General features: G+C 42.5%; 1 protein-coding gene across 2 annotated transcripts in view; it reads right to left on the bottom strand.

The window, feature by feature from the left end:
- LOC115592566 (aquaporin-3-like) overlaps positions 1 to 21,859 on the bottom strand; it is an 81,954-nt gene that overhangs the window by 6,991 nt on the left and 53,104 nt on the right. The window contains exons 1-2 of one of the 2 annotated variants that reach the window (XM_030435474.1): positions 2,509 to 2,757; positions 62 to 188 (exon numbers count right to left, since the gene is read on the bottom strand). In XM_030435474.1, coding sequence (XP_030291334.1) covers positions 62 to 188; positions 2,509 to 2,616 — 235 coding nt within the window. In that variant the 5' untranslated portion in view covers positions 2,617 to 2,757. Of the gene's footprint in view, positions 1 to 61; positions 189 to 2,508; positions 2,758 to 21,859 lie in introns of those variants that run through there. The other variant, XM_030435475.1, reaches the window with a different exon arrangement.

The raw sequence follows: 21,859 nt of genomic DNA, 5'->3' as shown, positions 1-21,859 counted from the left end.
TTGTAGCTGAAAGGTTTTTTTAGCTCATTTCAAGGATTTGAACAGTACAGTGTATCCTCACCTGAGACCTGTCCACTCACGAGGACGCCCAAGGTTGCAGCGAAACCAAAAGCCAAGTTGACAGAAAGGAACGTGCCATGAGAGCCTCGGCTCAGCACCAGCTGAGCGACCGCACCGCAACCAAACATCTGAAAACAGAGCGGGGGAAAAAACACTTGAGACGAACAACGTGGAATTAATGATTGAACGCATTCATCTTTGATACCTCTTAAACAATACTTTCTACCATTTTGACATCGACCCAGAGATATGCAGCCAATTCCAAAACAAACCACGAGATGAAGTTATTTCTGCAGACAGACAGAAGTAGAAAGACTTCAGAGAGAATAACAAAGCTCTGCAGTGGCCTGACCTCCAGTCAGGTGTCTCGCTGAGTCTTGCTTTTCGTCTTATCCAGGGTGTGTCTCTTTGACCTCGGAGGTCATGTGTATGTTATGGTTGGTTCTTTGTGTGAGACCATTGATGCGGACTACGATCTGACCCCACCTGCAGAGCCTGCCTCCACGGAGGGCCCGGCTCCGACCACCGAGAGTACCTGATTGTCAGCTGAGTGAAAGGTCTCCTGGAATTAACAGATCAGACACAGCTGGAGAGCAGAATAACAAACAGCCCACAGCTTCACGGTCGGTGCCCTCTCCTGATATTTTTGTTGCCTGTGGGTGCCCCATGAGAAACACAGGGACTCCAGGTTGTTTTGCACCGACTAAAAACATTTTTGCTTTAATTCGAAAAGGATCTCGTGTCTTTGGACTTGGTGTCGGCGGGGACAACAGACGCCGTATGAAGTCTGCCATCATCAGCAAAGAGTATGGATAGAAAATAATAGTGTTTCTATGTGTGTAATTCAAGTTCAAAGTGGAGATAACTGACGGAGGAGTCTCGGATGCTGCGACTGTTAGAGTTGTTAAGAAAATTATTATTTTATTTCCAGTGCTTCTTTGCTTCTCAGACATCTAAGACGAGCGATTTAATGAGAAGAGAGCAGCAGTTAAACTTTCTTTACCTTTTAACACGACCACATTAGTCGCCTTTGAACAACTAAATAGTCCTACAAAAGACAAAACTGTTAGCTTAACTCTTACCCAGACACAACAAAACTCCTTCACCTCTGCCTCGACACAAACATGTTGGATGAGAGGGAAATAGCATCGCTTGTTTCTTTTGTCCTCACCTGTTTTGCTCACCATGTCTCATCTTTGATTGTTGGTTGGGACTAGCTGAGTTCACATCGACTGTAATAGTTCATATATTCTACTAATAATGATAGAAAATGCCTCATGTAACCAATCCAATTAGAAGAAACTGATCAGATCCGACCCCATCTGGATGAATCTCGATAGCGAGGGTCGGTGTACACCTTTGACAGTTCATTCAACAGACAAGTGATAGTAACTGTACTTGAGTACAATTTTGAGGTACATGTATTTCAACCTTCCACCACTTTATACTTTCACTATATTTTACAGTACAGGGAAATATTGCACTTTTACTCCACTGGATTTATCTGATAGCTTTATTAAAAGTGACTTTGCCTCATCAGAGCCAAAGTTGCACATTTTTAAATGATTTTTTTTAGCAACCGGACGAAAAAAAATAATTAAAAAAACACTGATTCTAATAATCACACTTCACCAAAGTAATTTTTGAACATGATATCTTAGCTTTTACTCAAGTATGACTTTTGGATACTTGATGCAACACTGCTTTTAACCATGTATATAAATGATTATTTCTGTACATGTTCACCTCACATGGAACTAACATTAGGTGACGTTGTTTCCCGGGGGGGGGGGGGGGGGGGGGGCGGACATGGGGATGGCGAAACAGAACTTTTTTTTAGCCGATACATCCTTTTAGTTGTTGGAGATTTTAAAAGATTAAAAGATTGTGGGACGCCTCGATGGTCGGAATGGTCCCAGGGCACAATGTGGGTCCATCTTTAAAACTGTTTTAATGGGAGGAGCGAACAAACGAGTGAATAAATGAACGAATGACCTCATCTTCTGTCATATCTCAGACGGATTAGACGCCTCACAGCGGGGCGTAGCCATTTTGCGCATGTTAAAAAAAGTTATATTCTGAATAAATACGTTGGGGTATGTGCGCACACATCTTATCAGATCTTTATTTAGCGTCCATGTGAACAAGTAAGTCGAGCAAAACTGGAAGGAACAAAAGGTAGCGTGCAAAATTGTTAATGCAGACGCATTTACATTTTAACCCTCTGTTCCTGTACAGCGCAACAGCACATCTTCAGTGTAATTTAATTTTAATTTGGTAGCAGCCCATAATCTGAAGAAAATCCTCTGCATTTAATTTAAGTTGAGCTAATAACTAGTTTATACAGTGTATGGTAATTTAGTCTATTATCCTGCTTTTTCTTGGAAAAAAAAAAAGAGAAAAAGATCCACTCAGCACCCCGCAGGATGCGAAGCAAAACATACTCACCACCAGAATAAGGGTTCCCAGGCATTCTGCCAGGGCCTGGCGGAGCAGCACATGTCGGATCTGGAAGGCCTCTGCCAGTTTCTCCAAGACTTCTTTTTGTTTTCCCATGATGCAGTTATTATAAGATTATCTTGAGTTGGGCTCTGCGGTCTCACTACAAATGCAAGTCAGTGGCTGAGCATCAGTCTTCAGGGGTCTCAGAAGGATCCCTCCCTTTATAAAGAAGAGGGGGCTCCTTTGGACTGGCTGCCACTCCCACATCTCCACTCGTCTCTTCCTCGCAGTTTTTTGGGGGGGATGCTGAACTTTCTCGCTTCCCTGTTTTATACGTTTCTCTCTCTGCAGCGCGGCCAAATATGAAAATTCAACTATAAAGTCCGGAAGCTAAGTGGTGTGGGTGTTTTTCGAGGTTTTTTTTTGCCCTAGTTTAAAAAAAAATATTAAATAAATAACCCTCCAATTAAAATACAAGTCTCTCAGCACATAATTGTGTACATTTATTAAGCAAAGGGCTTCATCCTGAGGGACGTGAGATGATGAAGGCTCCTTCTCTTTACAGGCTGTTTTTCTCTTCGCTACTCCACCTCTCAAGTCAGCCTCGCAGCTGCAGAGGACTCTCCGCATTAAGGCGGAATGTATAAATAAGTATAAACAGGTAAATTGTGGGACGCACACGACACTTCAAGGCGAAAATGAGCATCGCCATGGATACGGGAAGATGCCAGCTGTTAGAGCTATAGTTTGTGTTCTTTCACTGTAAATGCACTAAAGCATATATTCTATAGACTCGGGGATCGAGCACCAATATCAATTTCCAACACTGCACCGTTCCTAACTTGATATAAACGTTAATTTAAATGAGTGTTTTTATTTAGATTCTAGATTCCCACCTCTCCCACGTTAAGCATCAGTTGGGGCTGAAGACGACCAGGACAAAATCTAATATATGCAATATGTGCAAAACTTCTTCACATGTGCTGAAGCAGCACACCACAGGACATGGTTAAGCCGCGTTTCTTTCTGCTCATATCTTCAGACATCAGATTGAAACCCCCGTTTACATGACTTCTATCCACTGCGTCCACTGTGCTTTGTGAGAATTCGAGGACAACCATGGACAAAGAGGGGCTGGAAGGGGTTAATAACACCCCGACAGTAAGTGCTCACATGCATCACGGTTAACTGCGGAGAAAAACCAGGGCTGGAGGTAATGAAGGTTGAGCTCAAGTTATAAAGTACCATGTCAGTGTTAATCCACTAAGAAAGCGAGGAATAAAGCACAAAGAGGTGTTTACTCCACGATGTTTTCACCTTGCTGTATCATTCTACTATTCACCAGCGTATGTGTGTGTGTTTCTGTGTGTGTGTGTGTGCCTGCATTCGTGCAACCTTCCTCAAGCAGGCAAAAAGCAAGTGTTGCCATTATCTCAGAGAGTAATTAAGATGTTCGCATCTCCTGCTTGGTTCAGCGTATTAGCGCGATGGGAATGGCCAGAGGAGAGAGCTGTGATGGTTTATCTAAGAGGTGAGTTAAAATCAGGCCGACTTGCTGTTTTGGCACAAAGCACAAAACACCCCCATGATAACCCCAATTAACACATTTATTCAAGCACTGATTTATTTACAGATCAGGCTATTTGTCGGAGTCTGAGAGTTTGCCTTGACCGCCGTTTTAACAATGTGTTCCCTCATGAGGCTGCCGCCTTTGTCCACACTCTTCGTGACTCACCTTGCTGAGAAAGAAAAGGTACAAGAGACAGAATTAGATTCTCTTGGTTGGACTCCAGTGAATTGAAACACTGAATGCCTGCAGTGTGTGTGACAAAGATGATATTTGATCTTCATGATTCAAATATCCCCAAAAAGTTGGCTTGTTGCAGGCATCAGAATGATGAAGAATATACGCACAGAGACAATAAAATGTTTCAGTGGCTCTGTTTCGCAGGAAGCATTTTATTTCTCCGATCGTGACGTACTACTTCTTTTTAAGAAAGGGTTAGGGTTTAAAATGCAAGCAGTGATGAGCAGGCCCCTCACAATCCCATTGATTTGGTGGGGCGTGTGGCAACAGCGGCCCAGGCGACGGACTCCAATGTGTTTTGAACACGAAGGAGGTCAATGTTACCTCCTGTGTCCACTTTGTGTCGCTTGAGAAACTGAATTCACGGAATTCCACGTTAGGTTTAAGGATGTCAAGGATAGACAACACATGTAAGTGAAATAATGATTGTCAGACGTATATCACACATGTGGGTTAAAGTAGTCCTAGGGCTGCGTTTTGGGGGGCGCTAGTGAGCGAAGCTATTGCTATTTTGGGCTTGTTTACACCAATAAGTGCATTGAAATGAAGCTCAGCATTAGTTCAGTCAGAAAGACTGTCTTTTCACTCTCCCTCTATTCACCTGACCGTGGGCGTGTCATGCACTCTCTCTCCATATAACCAACCAGATTCTGCCACAAACACTATCAGCCAATCATGTCCCTGCTGTGAAACTTAAAACCGCTTAAAAACTCCTCTCAGCTGTCGTTTCAGGCATTCATGCGACCGTCCCCCTACCCCCATCCTCCTCCAGCTCTTCTCATCCAGTTCCACTCAGCAGAATCGACCCCCCTGTCGACAGAACTCCACCACCACCGGTATTCAGACTCCATGGAGCTAAACTTTCTCATTCTTTTTGTGCACATGGCATTAAAACTTCATGTTCACTCAAAAAAAAAACGAGTCTCCCCTGATTGAGATGATTGCATCAAATTTAAATCTATAGCTAATTTCATGGAATAACATTTAGAAACAAATACGCTGCCACACATACACACACGCACACACACACTCTTCCATCAGGCCATATAAGACGCAGCGTGTCCCAACCAGCAGGCTGTCACTTCCACTCAAACGCTAGGTTTGTTTAGCCGAAGCCCCATGCGCGCAAAGTAAATTGATTTTTAAAATAAAAATCGCAGTGACGCTCACCTCGGTTACCTCCAGCGAGGCATCTGTCGCACTGATTACAATTGTTTGTCTCCCTGGTATTGACCTAACACAACCAAACAAGCGAGGGCAGGTTTAATCTTTTCCCTGCACTTTAAAAATTAAACACACAGGCTGATGATTTATATATCACACTCCTGAGCTGGATTCATAATGCAGCGCGTGGTGTTCTGTGTACACAATCAAAGGTCATATAGTGTTCTTTGTATAACAACGCACAACGGATTAGTTGGAGGAGACAAGGGTGAGAGACAAAGATGAATAGGTATAGGCTTATTATTTACATTGACATAATTATGCCCGGTTGTCGTGCACCGCTTCCTCTGAATAAAAACGGGCGTCTATTATCGTCAGGCGGCATGAAAATTCAAGGCCAACGCTGGAAGGTGCTCGGCGAGCGTGGACACAGTAGGGAGAGTGGCGCCGCATTAGCATAACATCAATGTCAAGCTTACATTCCATGAATTGAGATAATCAGTATTCCCACAGTCACATTAGTGTGGCACTCAGAATCTGGAATATACAGGTATCTGGTAACATCAACCAAAAGCGCCATGTCTGGTTATGCTGCATTCACACTTGGACGGAATTTTAAATAAATATATGAAAATATGCAGCTGTGCCGGCCACGAGGGTAAATTATAAACGAGCCGGAAGCGGTGATGAGAGGCTGCATTATCTCTGCTGCTGCTCCGGCAACACGCGCTTCATGTTTGTCCCTTATGGAACGGAGGGGAAACGTATTTTTCACATATAGATCGAATATATTAACAGTCTATTGCGCGCGGATGTGAAGACTTGACACGGGCGCATGTCTGAAATTAGCATCACCTTCATATGTATCGGATTATGCGTTCAATAATGTACTTGCAGTGTGATATCAAACAAATAATAGACCCTTATCCAGTTATTCTTAACATCAGGTGGGTGTTCATGAGAATCCCCTCTCAGAGTTACAAACAAGACATTGTGAATATGGACCTTGTGGAGTCGAGGGAATGCAGTACCAAAGAAAAGGCTGTTTGATGGCAATGTAAAAGCGCCAAAAATGATAGGATATAAACGTATATATATATATATATTTTAAGATGTGACTTATTTTAGGTGGCTAAAACACTTGGTACGGTTAGGGTTAGGGTTAGGGTTAGGGTTGGGTGGGGTTAGGGTTAGAAAGAAATTGGTACGGTTTGTAGCAGCACAACGCTCTTCTTCCTTCTGCTGGTGCTCGCTGCTCCTCCACACAGGGGGAGAGCTGAGAGCATCTGCTGCAGGTAATAATACACTGACGAGGGGATAAGTACCTCACACTACCCCACTTCAAAAGACCCGAACTATCCCTTTAATGTCTTGTTTCTAATGTATTATCTATGTCTCTGTAAGGCACTTTGAATTGTCTCGTGTCTGATACACCCCCCTGCTTGCCTGTAATATATGCAATACATTTCAAGGGATGGATTTCAAAATACATATCAGCATGTAGTATCAAAACTTCTTCATCTCCAGATTTGGTGAATTTCTAGGATAATCTAAAGAATCAATTTCGACTTCATGGGTCGAGATGGGAGCTGTTTTTCTCTTGTTTTTTTCACGAGACAGTGAGGAAAAATGTTGGAGGCGAAAAAGCAACAGAAAAAAGGAAAGAAAAGTTAAAAAACTCCTCCAGCTCATTCTGTATGCAGAAACACGCAGGCTGAGATCTATCCCATGCATATACAGAGCAGTAATGTCTCTCTGAGCTTTCAGCGCGCGCTAATAAAAAACCACCAGAGTGCCATCTACAGTATATGCTCTCTGAAAAGTATATTTCACTCAGCGCTGCTTCGGTGCTGCTTGCGATTAACACTTTACCCGCCGCTCCTGATTCTTCACAATAAGCCTCTAAATCGACTAACAATAACACTTTATTTGACTTGCTTCTTTTTTTTGAAGAAGTATAATAAGCAAGCGCTCACACAGTCCCTGATCATCTGCGCTGCTTGCCAGACATAATGAATATGCATCCTTTTTATATTACTGACGGGAGCAATGGCAGCGTGTCAGAGAGAACTGGATGTGAGCAATGCGAGGATGCATACGTTGAATCGTGGTCCGCGTAGAACAACGCGGATGCAAATGATCGACTCATTCCCATGACTCCCCCCCCCCCCCCCCCCCCCCCCCCCAAGTCTGCGCGTTATGCATTTAACATAAGACTGATTGTGATTTGCATTCTTGAACCAAATTCAGCGGGTTCAGAAAACATCATATACGTGTCCCATATGCTGTACCCACGCCGAGCACGTTAAAAATCGCGAGAGGTGAATCATTAGAGTCGGCGTGACAAAAATGAACATTCATGAAGCATTTTAAACAGCTTCGCCTGAGAGCAGCAAAGCAGAGCGCAGTCATCAGAAGGGTCAGCTACTGAATTATTACTGCAACTACTCAATAAGAACATAGCAACCATTTAAGTGATGTGCTGATGTCAGTCGGTTGCCACTCAGACGGAGGAACATCCAGAAAAAGGCTCAACAAACAAACAAACAAACAAACACATAACTGCGGAATCACAACCTTCACAACTTTTACTGGATTGTTGTTAGTTCTTTTACTTCCTTGCAAAACTGTAGTTACATGATAATCTGTATCTTTGGCATAACAACGTACAGTAGCAGATGATGCTGTGAATTGGCTCGCTCGCTGTGATGAACCTACTGAGAATTATCTCCTGAATCTGCAGCTCACGCTGGCTTTAAAGGATGAGTTCACCCAAAACTGGAAATTCAGTCATTATCTTAACACCGTCACGCTGATGGAAAAGTCAGGCAAAGTTTTGTGGTTCGCAATAACATTTCTCGTGCTTAACAAAGAAACAGTATAAAAGCATTTCCTCTATAACAACTTTTCATCTTAAAACGTCTACTGAAAATATGTATTGAAAACAGAAAAAAAGATAAAATGGCTAAATACAGTTTGTTTTTGCGTAATCAGAGTCTTTGGAGGCCTGAAGATCCCAAACTGATGTCGTTGACAGACTTTGTGAAGCTAAAATCTTCACTGTAGCTGCGGAGCTAAAAGTGTTGGCGTGCACGCCGCCTAAAGTGGGTGCACGCACTCGACTGCGTGTCAAAAGAGCAAATAATGTCTTCAAGTTCACTTGGGATCTCGGAGCCTCCAGAGTATTGGGTTACGGTAGGTGAGATGCTGCATGTAGCCATTCTCTGCTCTCTTTCAGTTGGATTGCACGTTTTAAAAACAAGTCCCCATCTACTTCAGTTTGTTCGGGAGAAATGCTGCATCGCTGTTTGATTGTGAAGCTCCAGAAATGTTTTTTGGACGTCGAAAATTCAACCGACTTTCCGTCATGAGTAGAAAATGACTTGATTTAGATTTATGTGTGAACTGGTCCTTTTGAGAGGAATAGCCACATGAATAGATGGTGAATTGATGACCGAGAATTATAAAGTTAACATGTGGAACTGCTCTCATACCGTCGATCTAGCTGCAGCCAACCAGCTCAGCACCGAACACACAGGCGCAGCTTAGCGACTATCTGTTGAACATGGTACATCTCTCGGGAGGTGGCAGAGACAAAAACAGAGTGAACATACATTAAAGGTGATGGTACGCTGCATATTAAGTGCGTCAATGTATTCAGAGCTTGTTTCTGCTGCCCCCGCGTGGCCAAAAGAATCAGTACATGCTGATTAATAAATCCATTAAAAACAATTTTTTTTTTTTTATCTTCTCTCCTCGATCACACAAGTTGAGCTATGATGATAATGACGGCTTGGCTCTATTGCAGATTGAGGCACATTCATCCAATGTTGTGAAGGCACTTGGACAAACCCACAGTGTGTCTAAATTGTTCCGCGAACACTTTTATCACGGCCCCTTTGACTTGATTCACTGATTGCAGTACTCAGCACGATCCATTTCGCAATTTCCTGAGTGTCCCTCGGAGATGAATAAATTGATTTTAACTGAATTGAACAATTTTGAATTTGAAGAGAATGATGGTTCTGAAGTTTATGGCGAAAAAAAAAAAGAAGAAGAAGAAGAAGGAAGAAATCGGCGGCAGAGGCCAGTAACCATGTCCACGACGGCGGAGAGAGCTCAGCGTCTGTGAGTTTTCCGTTTCAGACGACAAAAAGAGAGATGCAGTTTTCCGCCATCAGCCAGACGATGACTGACACCTTTAAAAGCACTATGGATGAACGGCACAGAGATGATGGAACACGGAGGCAGTTTTCAAAATCAGTCCTGTGACACAAAGGGCTTCATAACACATATAACATGATTTAATTTTTCATGATTTCATGTAGTGCACGCAGCAATAATGCTTCATTAACAGTCTTTCTCTTTGCCTTTGTTGCTGAATCATTTACTCGGATATTGTTGAAAGCGTGCCCAGAGCTGCAGACGACTACTAATTATGAGCTTGCGAATACATTTGTGTATCTTAAAATGATGAACACATGAATTTACAATGCACAGACTGCCGCATGCCCCGAGTACACTGCCGCATAGTAATTACGAAGCTCTGTGTGTCCTGGCATCGTTTTGCCCTGAGAAGAGAGGGATCAACAGGAAAACGAAAAGTTGCACAAGAATTTCTGTCATTTCTGTCTACGGCGAATCATCAACTACCTCAGTGACAAACTTGAGATTCCGTGGTGCCACCAAATGTACTGTAATTAAAAAGTTTCTGGAGCTAATAGCCACGAAAATAGCCGTCAATTTTGCTAAAAGTATGTGTGATTTATAACTGGCATAATTAAATGATGCATAACTGGATTCCCATAATAACTCCCCATCTAAATCACACTGCTGTTCAGCTCCCTGGGGATGACTGAAAGTGACCCTTGCCTTCACAGAGAGACCTGCTTGAGAACACCAGCTAATGGTCTGGACATTTTCAGGCTGCAGTGCATGCTGGGGCAGTGCACCGGGCAGCAGAATGGCATGTCGAGCCACTTTGCTGCCTGAGAGGATGAACAGCTACTTGTCTGACTGTCACTTGCACCGCGGCTTTGCCTCCTGGCAGACAATGCTTAATGCTTAGCATTCTTTAAGCTGTCGAGAAGCTACTGTATATAATAATGTTTGTGCGTTTGCAAGGCTCAATGTCATTTCGGTGCTTAGCCGCCATATTGTTTTTTTTTACTGCTTGGCAGGCATTTCAAAAATATCTACAGGATCTGCTCCAGCCTGCCTCGGAGCGATGTGTTATTATTTGCTCTGTGGGAGACTGTGATTTTGCTGTCTGGTAGGCTGCTGTATTATACTTCACTGAGGTCATTGTCAAGTGTTCCTCAAGAAATTGCACAAAAGCTGAAGAATGCTCTTTTTGCTCATGTCTGTATGGTAGATATGAAGCTACAGCCAGCAGTACAGACATGAAGCGGGAGGACAGAGCTCGCAAACATTTTAAAAAGGTGATGTTGACATGCAGATTTCTTACCTCTGGACCGAGCGAGGTCTCGATCTTCTTAACTCCTCTTTGAGAAGTGGGTTTCCCAAAATGTTGAACCTTTTCTTCGAGACACCAGCCTTGCATTACCAAAGCCAAATTGATCGTTGTGGAACCTTTTAGTTGAAGTCCCGATGCAATTGGTTTGACTTACAACCAATCAGAGCAACAGAACGCGAGATGCTAGCACTGTGCGAGCTAACGTGACAGCAGCTCAAGGCACGAATGAATGAAATGTTAGCTTAATAGCTCCCCCGGAACTGTAGTTTAGTTCAGCCTGCTGGCTACTAACATTAGCACAAAGAGCAGTATGGATCTGTTGTTTTTATCATGCCATCATCTCAACAATGCAACTACTCAAAGGCTAACATCCATTGAGACAGGACAGTATAGGGAGCCACCAAATAACACAGTCACGACAACGTCTTGTCAATGTCAACTTTTAAATTAGACCCTTACAGATCTTATATGAGTGAAGATTCAGCAACTAAGTTACATATTATTGACTTCAAACACATTCAGAAACTGCGAAGGTAAAATAAGTGAAAGTTTTTCTTACAGCTTGTCATGACTGTAGATCTGTTTGTTGTGTTGTCTGGTTTTGTCTTGTGTTTTCTTGTATTTGATTTCCATGTCTCTGTATCTTGTCTTGTGTCTTGTTTTTCCATACCCTCATGTGTCCTTTAAGTTCTCCTGTGTATTTTCCTATGTTCCCTCTGGCTCCCTCTGTCCATTGCCCTGGTCCCTTCATGTTCTCATGTGCTCCTCCCCTTCGTTGTCTCACCTGTTGGTCCACCTCACCTGTTCCTCGTCTTGTCATCAGTGTCTGTGTATTTAGTCTCTGCGTTCCCTTCACTCCTCGTCTGGTCATTGTAATTGTCAGCCTCTGTCTCGTCCATGTTCCCGTCCATGTACCTGCTCCTGTCAGTTCCTTGTTCCCCACGGTATGTGTTCTGGATTTGAGTTTTGCATTTTGCATTTTTTGATTTGAACTTTGGTTTTCATCTGTACTTTGTCTTGCTTTTTAGTTGCTACTTTGTCTCTTGCCCCCGTTTTGTCTGCTCCTGTTTTTTTGTGCTCAGCTTTAAAATAAAGCTCGCTTTTTGTTTCCCCTAGCCTTGCCTCTTGTATATAACTGCATTTGGGTCCACCTTCCCCTTTCCTTAGTCTTCCCTTTTAACCCCCCGCCTGACACAGCTACCCTACTTTATGAAGCAAAACCAGCCCATACTCATGAGGAAAATAACTATATCAATCAACTGTGACAACTTATTGCGACCCATATTGACATTTGTTGTTAGGCAGCGACCTCCAGCGGTCAATCAAATTATCACTGCAGCAAAGGAGGAAGTCAGGTAAATAGTTCATGGAGGAGGTTGCAGTGGACAGTCAGAGTAAGGACAAGATCAGGACTTTCATCTAGGAGACATGGAGACAGGAGACAAGTGCTGTCATTATTCATAACTTACATCTTCATCATAAACTGAATTTCTGAGAAAAAAACAAAAACGTGTTTTTCCTGTAGAACAAAAAGTGAGTTCAGACAAAGTTCAGGTAGCACACTGTGATTGCGGACCCTCCCCCTGCTCCGATAACTCTGCATATGGAAAGCTTGAGAGGTTAAATGAGTGCATGATTCTCTTTGAACAGCCAGTCACAGCTGGCCAGCTGTTAGCCAACAACATGGGGCCCGAGAACGACCTCGTCCTGAACCCCTTACTTCACCGCGCTGTTAGTCTCTGTGTGTTAGTTTTGTCTGCCGTCTAATGATCAAACGGGATCTGAAGAGCTCCCCGCACCAACGGCAGTCAATTAGAGGTTTGATTCTCTCTAACCTGTGGAATCGACTGAGGCAGAGGGGCTGACTGCCGGATAGACGCTCTTCAGCAGAGGAAAGAGACTGTCTGACAGCCAGTGTTTAATCTGTCCACGTCAATCCATCACTGTCAGCCGTCACTGTCACCGACTGATACCTGGGGCGGATGATAGAAAACAACAGTATGGAAAACAAAAATACGTCTCGTCACAAATCCATCTGCTAGCAGAACTACAGCACTCATCCTATAACATCCTTTCTGAGACGTTTATTACTATATTTGTTATATTTATTGTGTCCTCCCTAAAGCTATTTATGCTTCATGCCTAGTAAAATTGGTCATTGACACCCTTCCTACCACACTAGCCTCAGTTTTGGACGACGAGGGGTCCTTAGTCTGTAATACTTTACATGTTATGTCAAACAGTTCACATACAATTCCATATTGTGGCTTCTGCACTGTGTATATCGCTGTCAAACGGTAGCACTTTGGTCAACTTTAGGCAGCAAAACTTCTTTAAGGCATACAATTACTTGTGGTAGGTTTAAAGGGATAGTTCAGGTCTTTAGATGTGCGGTTGTATGATGTGCCGATCCCTCGTCGGTGTGTTACCTGTAGGAGATGACCGTCAGCTCCCTGCCTGACTGGAGATGCGCATTTTTGGCACTTTACTTTGCCGTCCAACAGCCTTTTCCTTTGCAGCTACATACCGCTTGACACCGTCTGACGTTGTACGGTTGAGGGAAAGTAGTGCCAAGGCGCCAAAAATGTTTAAAAAAATATAGCGTATACTTTTTTTTGTTGGTCACCTACTGCCGGCAATAGTCCGACTCGGGATAAGAATCCCATACAAACCCATATCAAAAGACCCAAACTATTCCTTTAAGAACCACAACTACTTGGTTAGGTTTAGGAACCAAATTGTTTTGGTTAGGTTGAGGAAAATATCAAACTTCGGCTTAAATTCACAACGTTTTGTCTTATCAAATAGTGACGTGAGTTATGTAACCCACATCACATCACTTAAGCGACATCAGTGAGTCACATATGTAACGTAAGTCGCGTCATTCACGTACGCTAACCTACTTACATAACGTAGCTTCCAAACAAGTGACTCTTGCTTCTCGGTCACAAACAGCACTCAAACAGTCTCCTGTGGTGAAGGCCAGTGTATGACACATTCAACCACCCCAACCAACCCTGACTCACACTTCTCATGCTCTTTATAGCGCTGGACCTGAGGCGACGCTATAGGGGTCAACATTTACGGAGCCAAATTTAGAAGCACGCAGCCATTGAACGGGCTGCCTTATTGTTGTGTACCGTCAACATGTTTATCGAGCGGCCAATCTGGAGATCAGAGACAGGAACAGTCTAAGAAAAACAAAAAAAAAAACTAGAAACAAATAACGTTACAGTGCAGCACACGTGTGTATTAAAATAATGTGATATCATGTCATCATACTTGCGAAAAGCGACTCACAACAGTGCAAAGAATCCCATAGGAGGTCCCAGTGACTTTGGACAGCCTCCATATTGAAAATGGAGGAAAACCCGTGAACAGCCTTTTACATCATTAGACTCAAATGAAGAGAATAACCCAAAGTCAATGCCTGTGCATTACCAACTATTCAATACGGCTCCATCATGTGCAGTTTCAGATGCTATTACTGAGCCCAAACAGGGGTGCAAATGAAAAACCCTATTGTGTTAAACTGACCTCAGCGAATATGAGGATGCATTATGAGCTTTTACCTTGTGAGAAATTACATTATGAGGCCCATCAGGGTTTGATAGAGCTTTCAGCTCCGACACTTAGGTGCAGGGGAGAGTGCAGCGAGATGAGCCGCTTTTTACCTGAGGCATCTTTAAAACAAGGTGGAGACAGTAATGGTTCTGATCATGGTTTTAGGTCTGTACGATTTAAAATGTACTATCACAGGGAAAGTCTGGAATTCAATGTAGACTCGGAGGAAAATAATAAATCCTCCAGCCAGTTAGACTTGAATTCAAACGTTATTTCATTTGGAGCTTACATGTGAAACTGTTTTTTTTTTTTTTTTTTACTGAAGTCACAACTCCTTTAAAAGTATTTTTTTATTCTAATTGCATAATACATTCATTTCAGTATGTGATAAAAAAAAGGGGATATTCAAACGCCCTGAACCTCAACACAGGTGTTACAAAGCAAAATAAACCGGATGATTAAACCTCTGTATGCATGAAAAATTGCATGATCTCCATACACTACTGATAACAGTAAGGATATAATTTGTCCCCGCCCGCACCAGTGACATATAACTGACAGGGGAAGTGATAGAGACGTCAATCAAACTCAATCTGTACACAGCAAACCATCCTGAGAGGATCGAGGGCCAATCAGAAGAAATAAATACTTGTGTAGGTGGACCGCTGAAGTGTCAGAGCTCTAAAGATGCATAGTCACAGACGGTTTTCTATAAATAATTGGCAGCCTCCCTCCGCTCTCCCCCCACTCTCCCTTACTCATATCAATTCATTTACATAGCACCTTAATACACTCTCGACTAATTACAACATGTTGTCCATTATTGTAACTGTCATCGAGCTCTGCGGCCTCAGACTCTCTTATCTATCCCTCTGGTCCCCGTAGACAGGTTTCCCCTAGTGATCCCAAATAATTGAGGATGCACGCCAGGCAGGGGGGGGTAGAAAACACAATGCCACACTGTCATGATGGCTTATATGGACACAATTTTTAAGCATTTAGAAATCAAACCCAGAGGCCAGAATATATGCTGGCAATGTTCAATTTATGTGGGATGAAAAAACTATATCAATATCCGATCAAAAATCTGCAGGTCTTTGGCTGCAAATTGTCCCCCAATTTTTGCCACTAAATGCTCATTTATCCTCCCTTTACGTACGGAAATAGATACGTCTGTTTCAAGACTACAACAGTCACTGCCCACATACTTCCTGGCATCGTTCACGTTGGCATGGATGTAAAGCAACGCAACCACTAGAGTCTGAACTTATACGAACATATGTGCAGATTTCAAGGCTTCTGTCACAGAGCAGAATGGATAATCTTTGCAAAGGAAAAAGTTTCAGACGACTTGTGTGAACATAAATTCAATGTCATTTTTTTTCTTTTTTTTTTTGTCGTATCTTTCACTGTACTGTATGTTAAGCCTGTTGAACTCAGCGCCCTGGCAATCTCAATTATACTAATTGGAGGAGAGGAGCGGATGATTCGCTGGAAGACGGCCTAACTTTTTCATCAGGGGGGGAACCGGCCAAATGGTTCAAAAAGCAGCCCAAATTATCAAAAGCCCATTTTTATCCACCCAATCAAATAAAAATTAGCCTGACTGGGCAGGAAACAGCTCAATCTGGCAACACTGACATTTGAACGTTTTCCATTTCTTTTTTGCATTTGGAGGCAGTTTTTTTTTCCCACACAAAATGTTGTGTGTGTGTGTGTGTGTGTGTACTCGCAGTCAGTCTGGTATGTTATCCAGCCCTGGAAACCTGTCTGTTGGCCTATTTCACAGCACACATTTGAGCTTGTTGTAGCAACATCGGCACAGGTGTAACTAATAACTTCATCGATGGCTCTGTTCCATTGAAACGTCCCAGTGAGTCATGCCAGTGAGCCAACACACAATATGAGGGCACTGGAACTTGGACCCCGTAACGAGGCGGGACTATCATTAGTGTTATTAATTACACCGATGCTTGTCTGACCTCCCAATCATCTGTGTGTGTTCTGCTGCCTTACAGTAATCCAGCCCAGTTACCAGGATAAAATGGTGGCAGGTCACCACGTATCTGTTCAGATTCATGCCGGTTATAGCCTACGAGCAATTGTCAGGTCACGTTCACATTGCGTGGTTATTACCTGAATTTTATTTCAGAATATGTCACGTCTGCGTTCCGGCGCTTGTAAATGTGACAGAACTGAATATTTTTAAGGAGATTTTGGCAACAATCTGCAGCCGTGTTTGTGGCAATAAAACAGTTATTTTTGCCAGGAAGTCGGGACATCTGTTTCTGGTGACAAAACAGAGTTTTTAATAAAACACTGGGACATTCAAAGCTGTGTCTGTGGCAACCAAAACGGGTATTTTAAGGGCCAAAGCATGATTGTTATTTTTTTTTGCCAGGAGGAGGTAGACCCGTTCGCAGGAGACGGCAGGCGGGAAGTGCAATGGATGAAGCTTTATTCAGGATCACAGCTGCACAAGGAACAGGCAAACACATCGGAACGTCAGGAGCGGGAAAACACAAAAGATGACTCGACAAATCCTTGAGTGCAAACTAAACTAAACGACCGGATGAGGTGCAGGTGGAGTGAAGTGGAAGGAACACTGGGAACAGGGCTGGGCTAATGAAGGAGAGACAGTGCAGGTGAGCAGACTGCTGGGGAGCACAAGAACGCAGGAAGGGAAACAGCAAAGGGCACCACATGAAACACAAATGCAATGAAACCAAAATGAGAGGACTATTACACAACATACAGGTTAAATAATCACTGCACTAAAAGTAAAAAACAGAGGGGAAAATGTTAAAGTTGAACCAGAGAAAGCCAAAGTTTCAGACACATTCTTTGGCAACATTTATTCTGGTGACTGTCGTATCTACGTCCTTCTGCCTGATTCTTACAGTAAACTGTTACCAAATCAGTTTAAGATACTCGGTTTGTAAAAAACACAGAAACATATGTTCTGTGATACACGAACACCTGACAAAGACTGACATGGGCTTCTGAATTTCTCACTTTTTTGGTATTCCAAAGAGCAACACTCAGTCTGGTCATCCAACTACACTGGAATATTTTAGCCCAGGTTCTAACCGTCCTTGCTGTTGGCAAGACAGTGATGCAAGCTATTAAGTAAAAGAAAAAAAAAAAAAAAAACTCTTCAAAGAGCATCTGCCCGATGCTACCCTGCTGTTTTGGGCTTTAGCTGTGTTGATTAAGAAAAGTCACGCTCTCTCCCCAAATACTGACAAAATTGACAACAGGAAAGTAATTCTGCTCTAATCAGCAGTTCAGACAACAGTCTTCTTCTTGTTCCTCCCTTTCAAAAGAGGAGAATGTGTGTGTCGAACGCATCCGGATCAGCTAAATAGTCTTCCGTCACGTACACGCAGCTGCATTAAAGATACTTCTAAAACATCACCAGCTGAAAAATCTAGCGGCATCTGCTATGCACACAATAAAGTGAAAATGGGACACATTGCAGATTAGTGTTTTTATCTCATTCCTTGAGTCAGACAATCTAATGATGTAATTGCAGGTCTGTCCTTCTTTGCTTATGCCGTCTTATGGAGCGCACAGTCATTAAAGTCTGCTTGCAAATCACAATGCTGTTTACCACAAAAAAAAATGTCACGCATAACATCAGACGCCATTTAAGTTGTGGAGGAGTGCCAGCAGGGTTCGCTTTAAAAAGCAAAAAAAATAAAACAATCAGGCTCTCACATGCATTATATTACTGACATTTTTTGGCACCACGCTGAAATATTGCACCACCAGACTCTTAGGGATGATGAATGTGCGTTGATGGGGAAAAGGATTAGTATGAAAATGTTTACACAACATCTTTGCGTGGATAATTGTCAGTTGAACAAAAAGCCCAAACAGCAGATGTTTCATTCCCAAGATGGAAAGCCTCGTGGCGATGATAATGAAGGTAAACCTCGGGAAAAAAAAAAAAAAAATACACACAAAATACACACAAACTAAAATCTATTTTCTGAAGGTGGTTCGCTTCTTCCTGTTTTTTTGGGAGGGGAGGTTATATTCAGGTTAGTGCTCACTAAATTACAATTATAACAAACAGGTGATCTGGTGCAGAGTCCTGCACGGGTCTTATTTTGCAAACCCGCACCCGCCCGTACCCGTCGTACTTAAAACCGCATCCAACCTGTTTCTCGACAGTAGCACAAATTACATTCCGCACCCGAGCCGACCCGCTATAAATTGATACCGACGCCCGACCCGCACCCGAAGCAAAATTAGACTGACGCAATTTTTAAAAATGAAAGTAAGCCAGCGTAAGCCAGCTCCTCAAGCCTTTTTTCAAAACTTTTTATCTGCCATGATGATGGCGCGCCGGAGGTGCTACTGCTAACGTGAGTTGTCCAGAAACTCTCTTTTTAGTAAACTCTATGTACACAATGTTCTCAATGCTTGTGTTCATGTGTAGAGACCCTGGTGATACTACAAGCATTCATGTTGTGTCGAGCCTTCTAAGTGTTTTAAAAATAGCTAACATGATGAGTAAAAGTGCCCCTGCACCCCATTGAAAATTAGCTTGCCCAAAAACGAAATTACGGTAAATCTTAAAAGTGCCTCTTTCCTCGTAAATATGCTTTTACGCGAAGGTTTGACTCATATTCAGTCGCAAATAAAGCCTTGGTTGCTTTTTGGCGAGAGTTTCACTTTTACGTACAATGCAAAAAACATTCAGTAAAGCACTTTTTTTTTAATGAGACTAGAAATACATAGAAGTGATCAAAGGTTTGAAATAAGTATGAAAGGCTCAAGATTATTTGAGAGCAGATTTGCTCCTCTATGGTGATGAGTGATATACACTTAATATTAGCAAAATAAAGCAGGTCTTTTCAAAAGGGTTAACATTTCGACACCAGAAAATTGTTAAAAAAAAAACAAATGGCTTAAAGAAAAACAGATGGTTCAGGGTTTTACTGGATAAAAAAGAAAATGAATTAGATGAGGTGTAATATGATCTGTGGTCCCTTAAGACGTTGTGAGTGGTGCATTTAGACGTTAAGTAGGCAAATCAATAGAGAACTGACCGTTCTCTGCCTACAACCGGACATGGACCTTTCTTATAATTGCACCTGTAATGCCGTGCTTCCAGCGGTTAAAGTGTTTTTTCTTTTCCAGGGACGGCTAAGTTGATTTGTCAGTCAGTTTTACAGTCAATTTTACATAACAGGCCTACAGGAAATAAGAAGGTTGAGGGTTAATACTGGCATGGAAATCACGCAGTTATAGCAGTCAACTTTCAGAATGAATTCCTTCCAAAAATGGAAATGTCTTGACTGATGACTCACCCTGTAGCACTGCTGTTAAGTAGCTCCAGTAGCCTGGAGGCTTAATTGGGCATGTTTTACAAAATCTGCTCAATGTTTACTAAAAATAAAAATATCTAAATTTCTTTTTAAAAGTCTAAACTGTTTTATTTTGATGATTTCCACAACCCTCCTCCGACCGCAGAAAGCGATAACAGGCTTAAAGACGCAACAACACAACCTCATGTAAAATTATGCTGATTTCAAAACATTCAAGTTAACAAATTAACTAACTCTTATTATCAAAACTACCGAAAGGAGAAAGACCTAAAATATCAAATTTGCTAAATTTAAAATCAAAGCGCTTTAGCCGCTATAGCCTTAGCTTAGGCCTACTTTGCTAGCTAGCTAAGCTATTTTCTAGCTTACGGTGGCTAATGTTCGCAAAACTTTGACAAAACACTGTGTCAGTTTGTTTTTATGATAGTCTATATTTGTGCTACTCTTTTACTACGCTTTAGCATTTACTGTGAGCCAATTCTGATGTTAAGCAAAAGATAGTCAGACTTTTGGTGCAAGATTTTCTAAGAAATACATGGTTGTTCCTCACAGTCTTATTCCTTGTCACAATCTTATGCCAACGACGCAACTCGACCGCCAACAGTTTGGCCAGAGATTCACTAGCTGGCCTCAGTCCTGCAGACGTATGGTAGGCTCACTTCTTCCAACTCAACACACCCGGAGTTTTCTTTTTTTTTTATTTAAATTGGATCAGATGTCGAATTCGGCTGGGTTCCCTTTAAAATAATCCATCTGCCAAAGTCATATGAAGTAACTGTTGCACCATGAAATAAGCTCATTTTTGAAGGAAGACGACATTTGGACTGCAACAGTTTCCTCTTAGTTGCCTCAAAATCAGGCATCCAGTTTTCCATCTCATTTTTTTTGTATTATCCCTGCTCGGGCTGGTTTCCACCTCCACCCTCTCAGCTCGGTAATCCTCGAAGCACATCGGCACTCCATCAAGGTTACACCGACAAGCCCAAGAGTCCTGCCACAACACTTGGAATATGAGTCGCACATGTGTAGACAGGAGGCAAAGTGAAATCTACAGGGGTATGTGACAGTGATGAAAACACAAGCAGACAATCACTCGGAGACAGAAGCTGTAGGCGCCATCGGCAGAGCGAAAGGACACAATCCTCTCGATCCTTACGCAAGCGCTCGTGGAAGAAAATGTACTTCTCGCCGTCGTCCTTTACAATATGGAAAAAACAGCCTTGTTAGATGTATGTGCACGTCAAACTCGAACCTCGACTTCATGAATTTCATTTTCCGACTTCCTCTCAGAATTAAAGTGCAGGGTTCAAAAGCTTAATAATCCTCCAACCATTGGCTGATATCCGCCGTTTAATTCAAAGGAGTTGGTGGAAAGCAGCCCCTAATGAGAAAAGGGCTGAAAATGGCGTGCGGCGTCGGAAAGTGGGGGAGAGAGTGAAAGAACAGAATGTGTGAAATGAACAGTAATTAATGTTGAATAAGAATAAGGCCAGAAGAAAAGGCCAGCACGTGCTTCTCTCATCCTGTCGGGCACTAATGGGAATATGATTGCATTCAGTCTTTTTTCTTCTCATGAGGGTCCTTTGTCTAATTCAATCAATACTTCAGGGCATTCAATGCACTCTGAGTGGATGCTCTGAATGAGGTGAATCAAAGCAAAGCGATTCAGACAGCGAACGCAGCCAGTTTGGCCCTGTGGTCTAATTTAGGGGAGAGACTGAAAATGCTGGAATGCTCTATTCTCAGGAAGTGCGACAATCCATTAGAAAACAAAAAATAAAAAATAAAAAGTCATTTCGATACAAATAAAACATAGGTGTTTTCAGAAAAATTAAAATCACCCTTGAACAAAATGTAACCTCCTGCTAAGCACAGTGATAAGTTTGAGACTCTGAGCCGGATATTGCATCATATTAAGAAGTGGCAGAAGTTGACATTTTCTGCGTGTGATGGAGGAGAATTTTGTGTCCTTCCCTGAGAGGGCCGAGGAACACGATCCACCGAGGG

This window comes from Sparus aurata, chromosome 12 (assembly GCF_900880675.1).
Source record: "Sparus aurata chromosome 12, fSpaAur1.1, whole genome shotgun sequence".
NCBI classification, from domain to species: domain Eukaryota; kingdom Metazoa; phylum Chordata; class Actinopteri; order Spariformes; family Sparidae; genus Sparus; species Sparus aurata.
The sequence above is the reverse complement of the archived record's forward strand: the minus strand, read 5'-3'. Positions and strand labels throughout refer to the sequence as shown.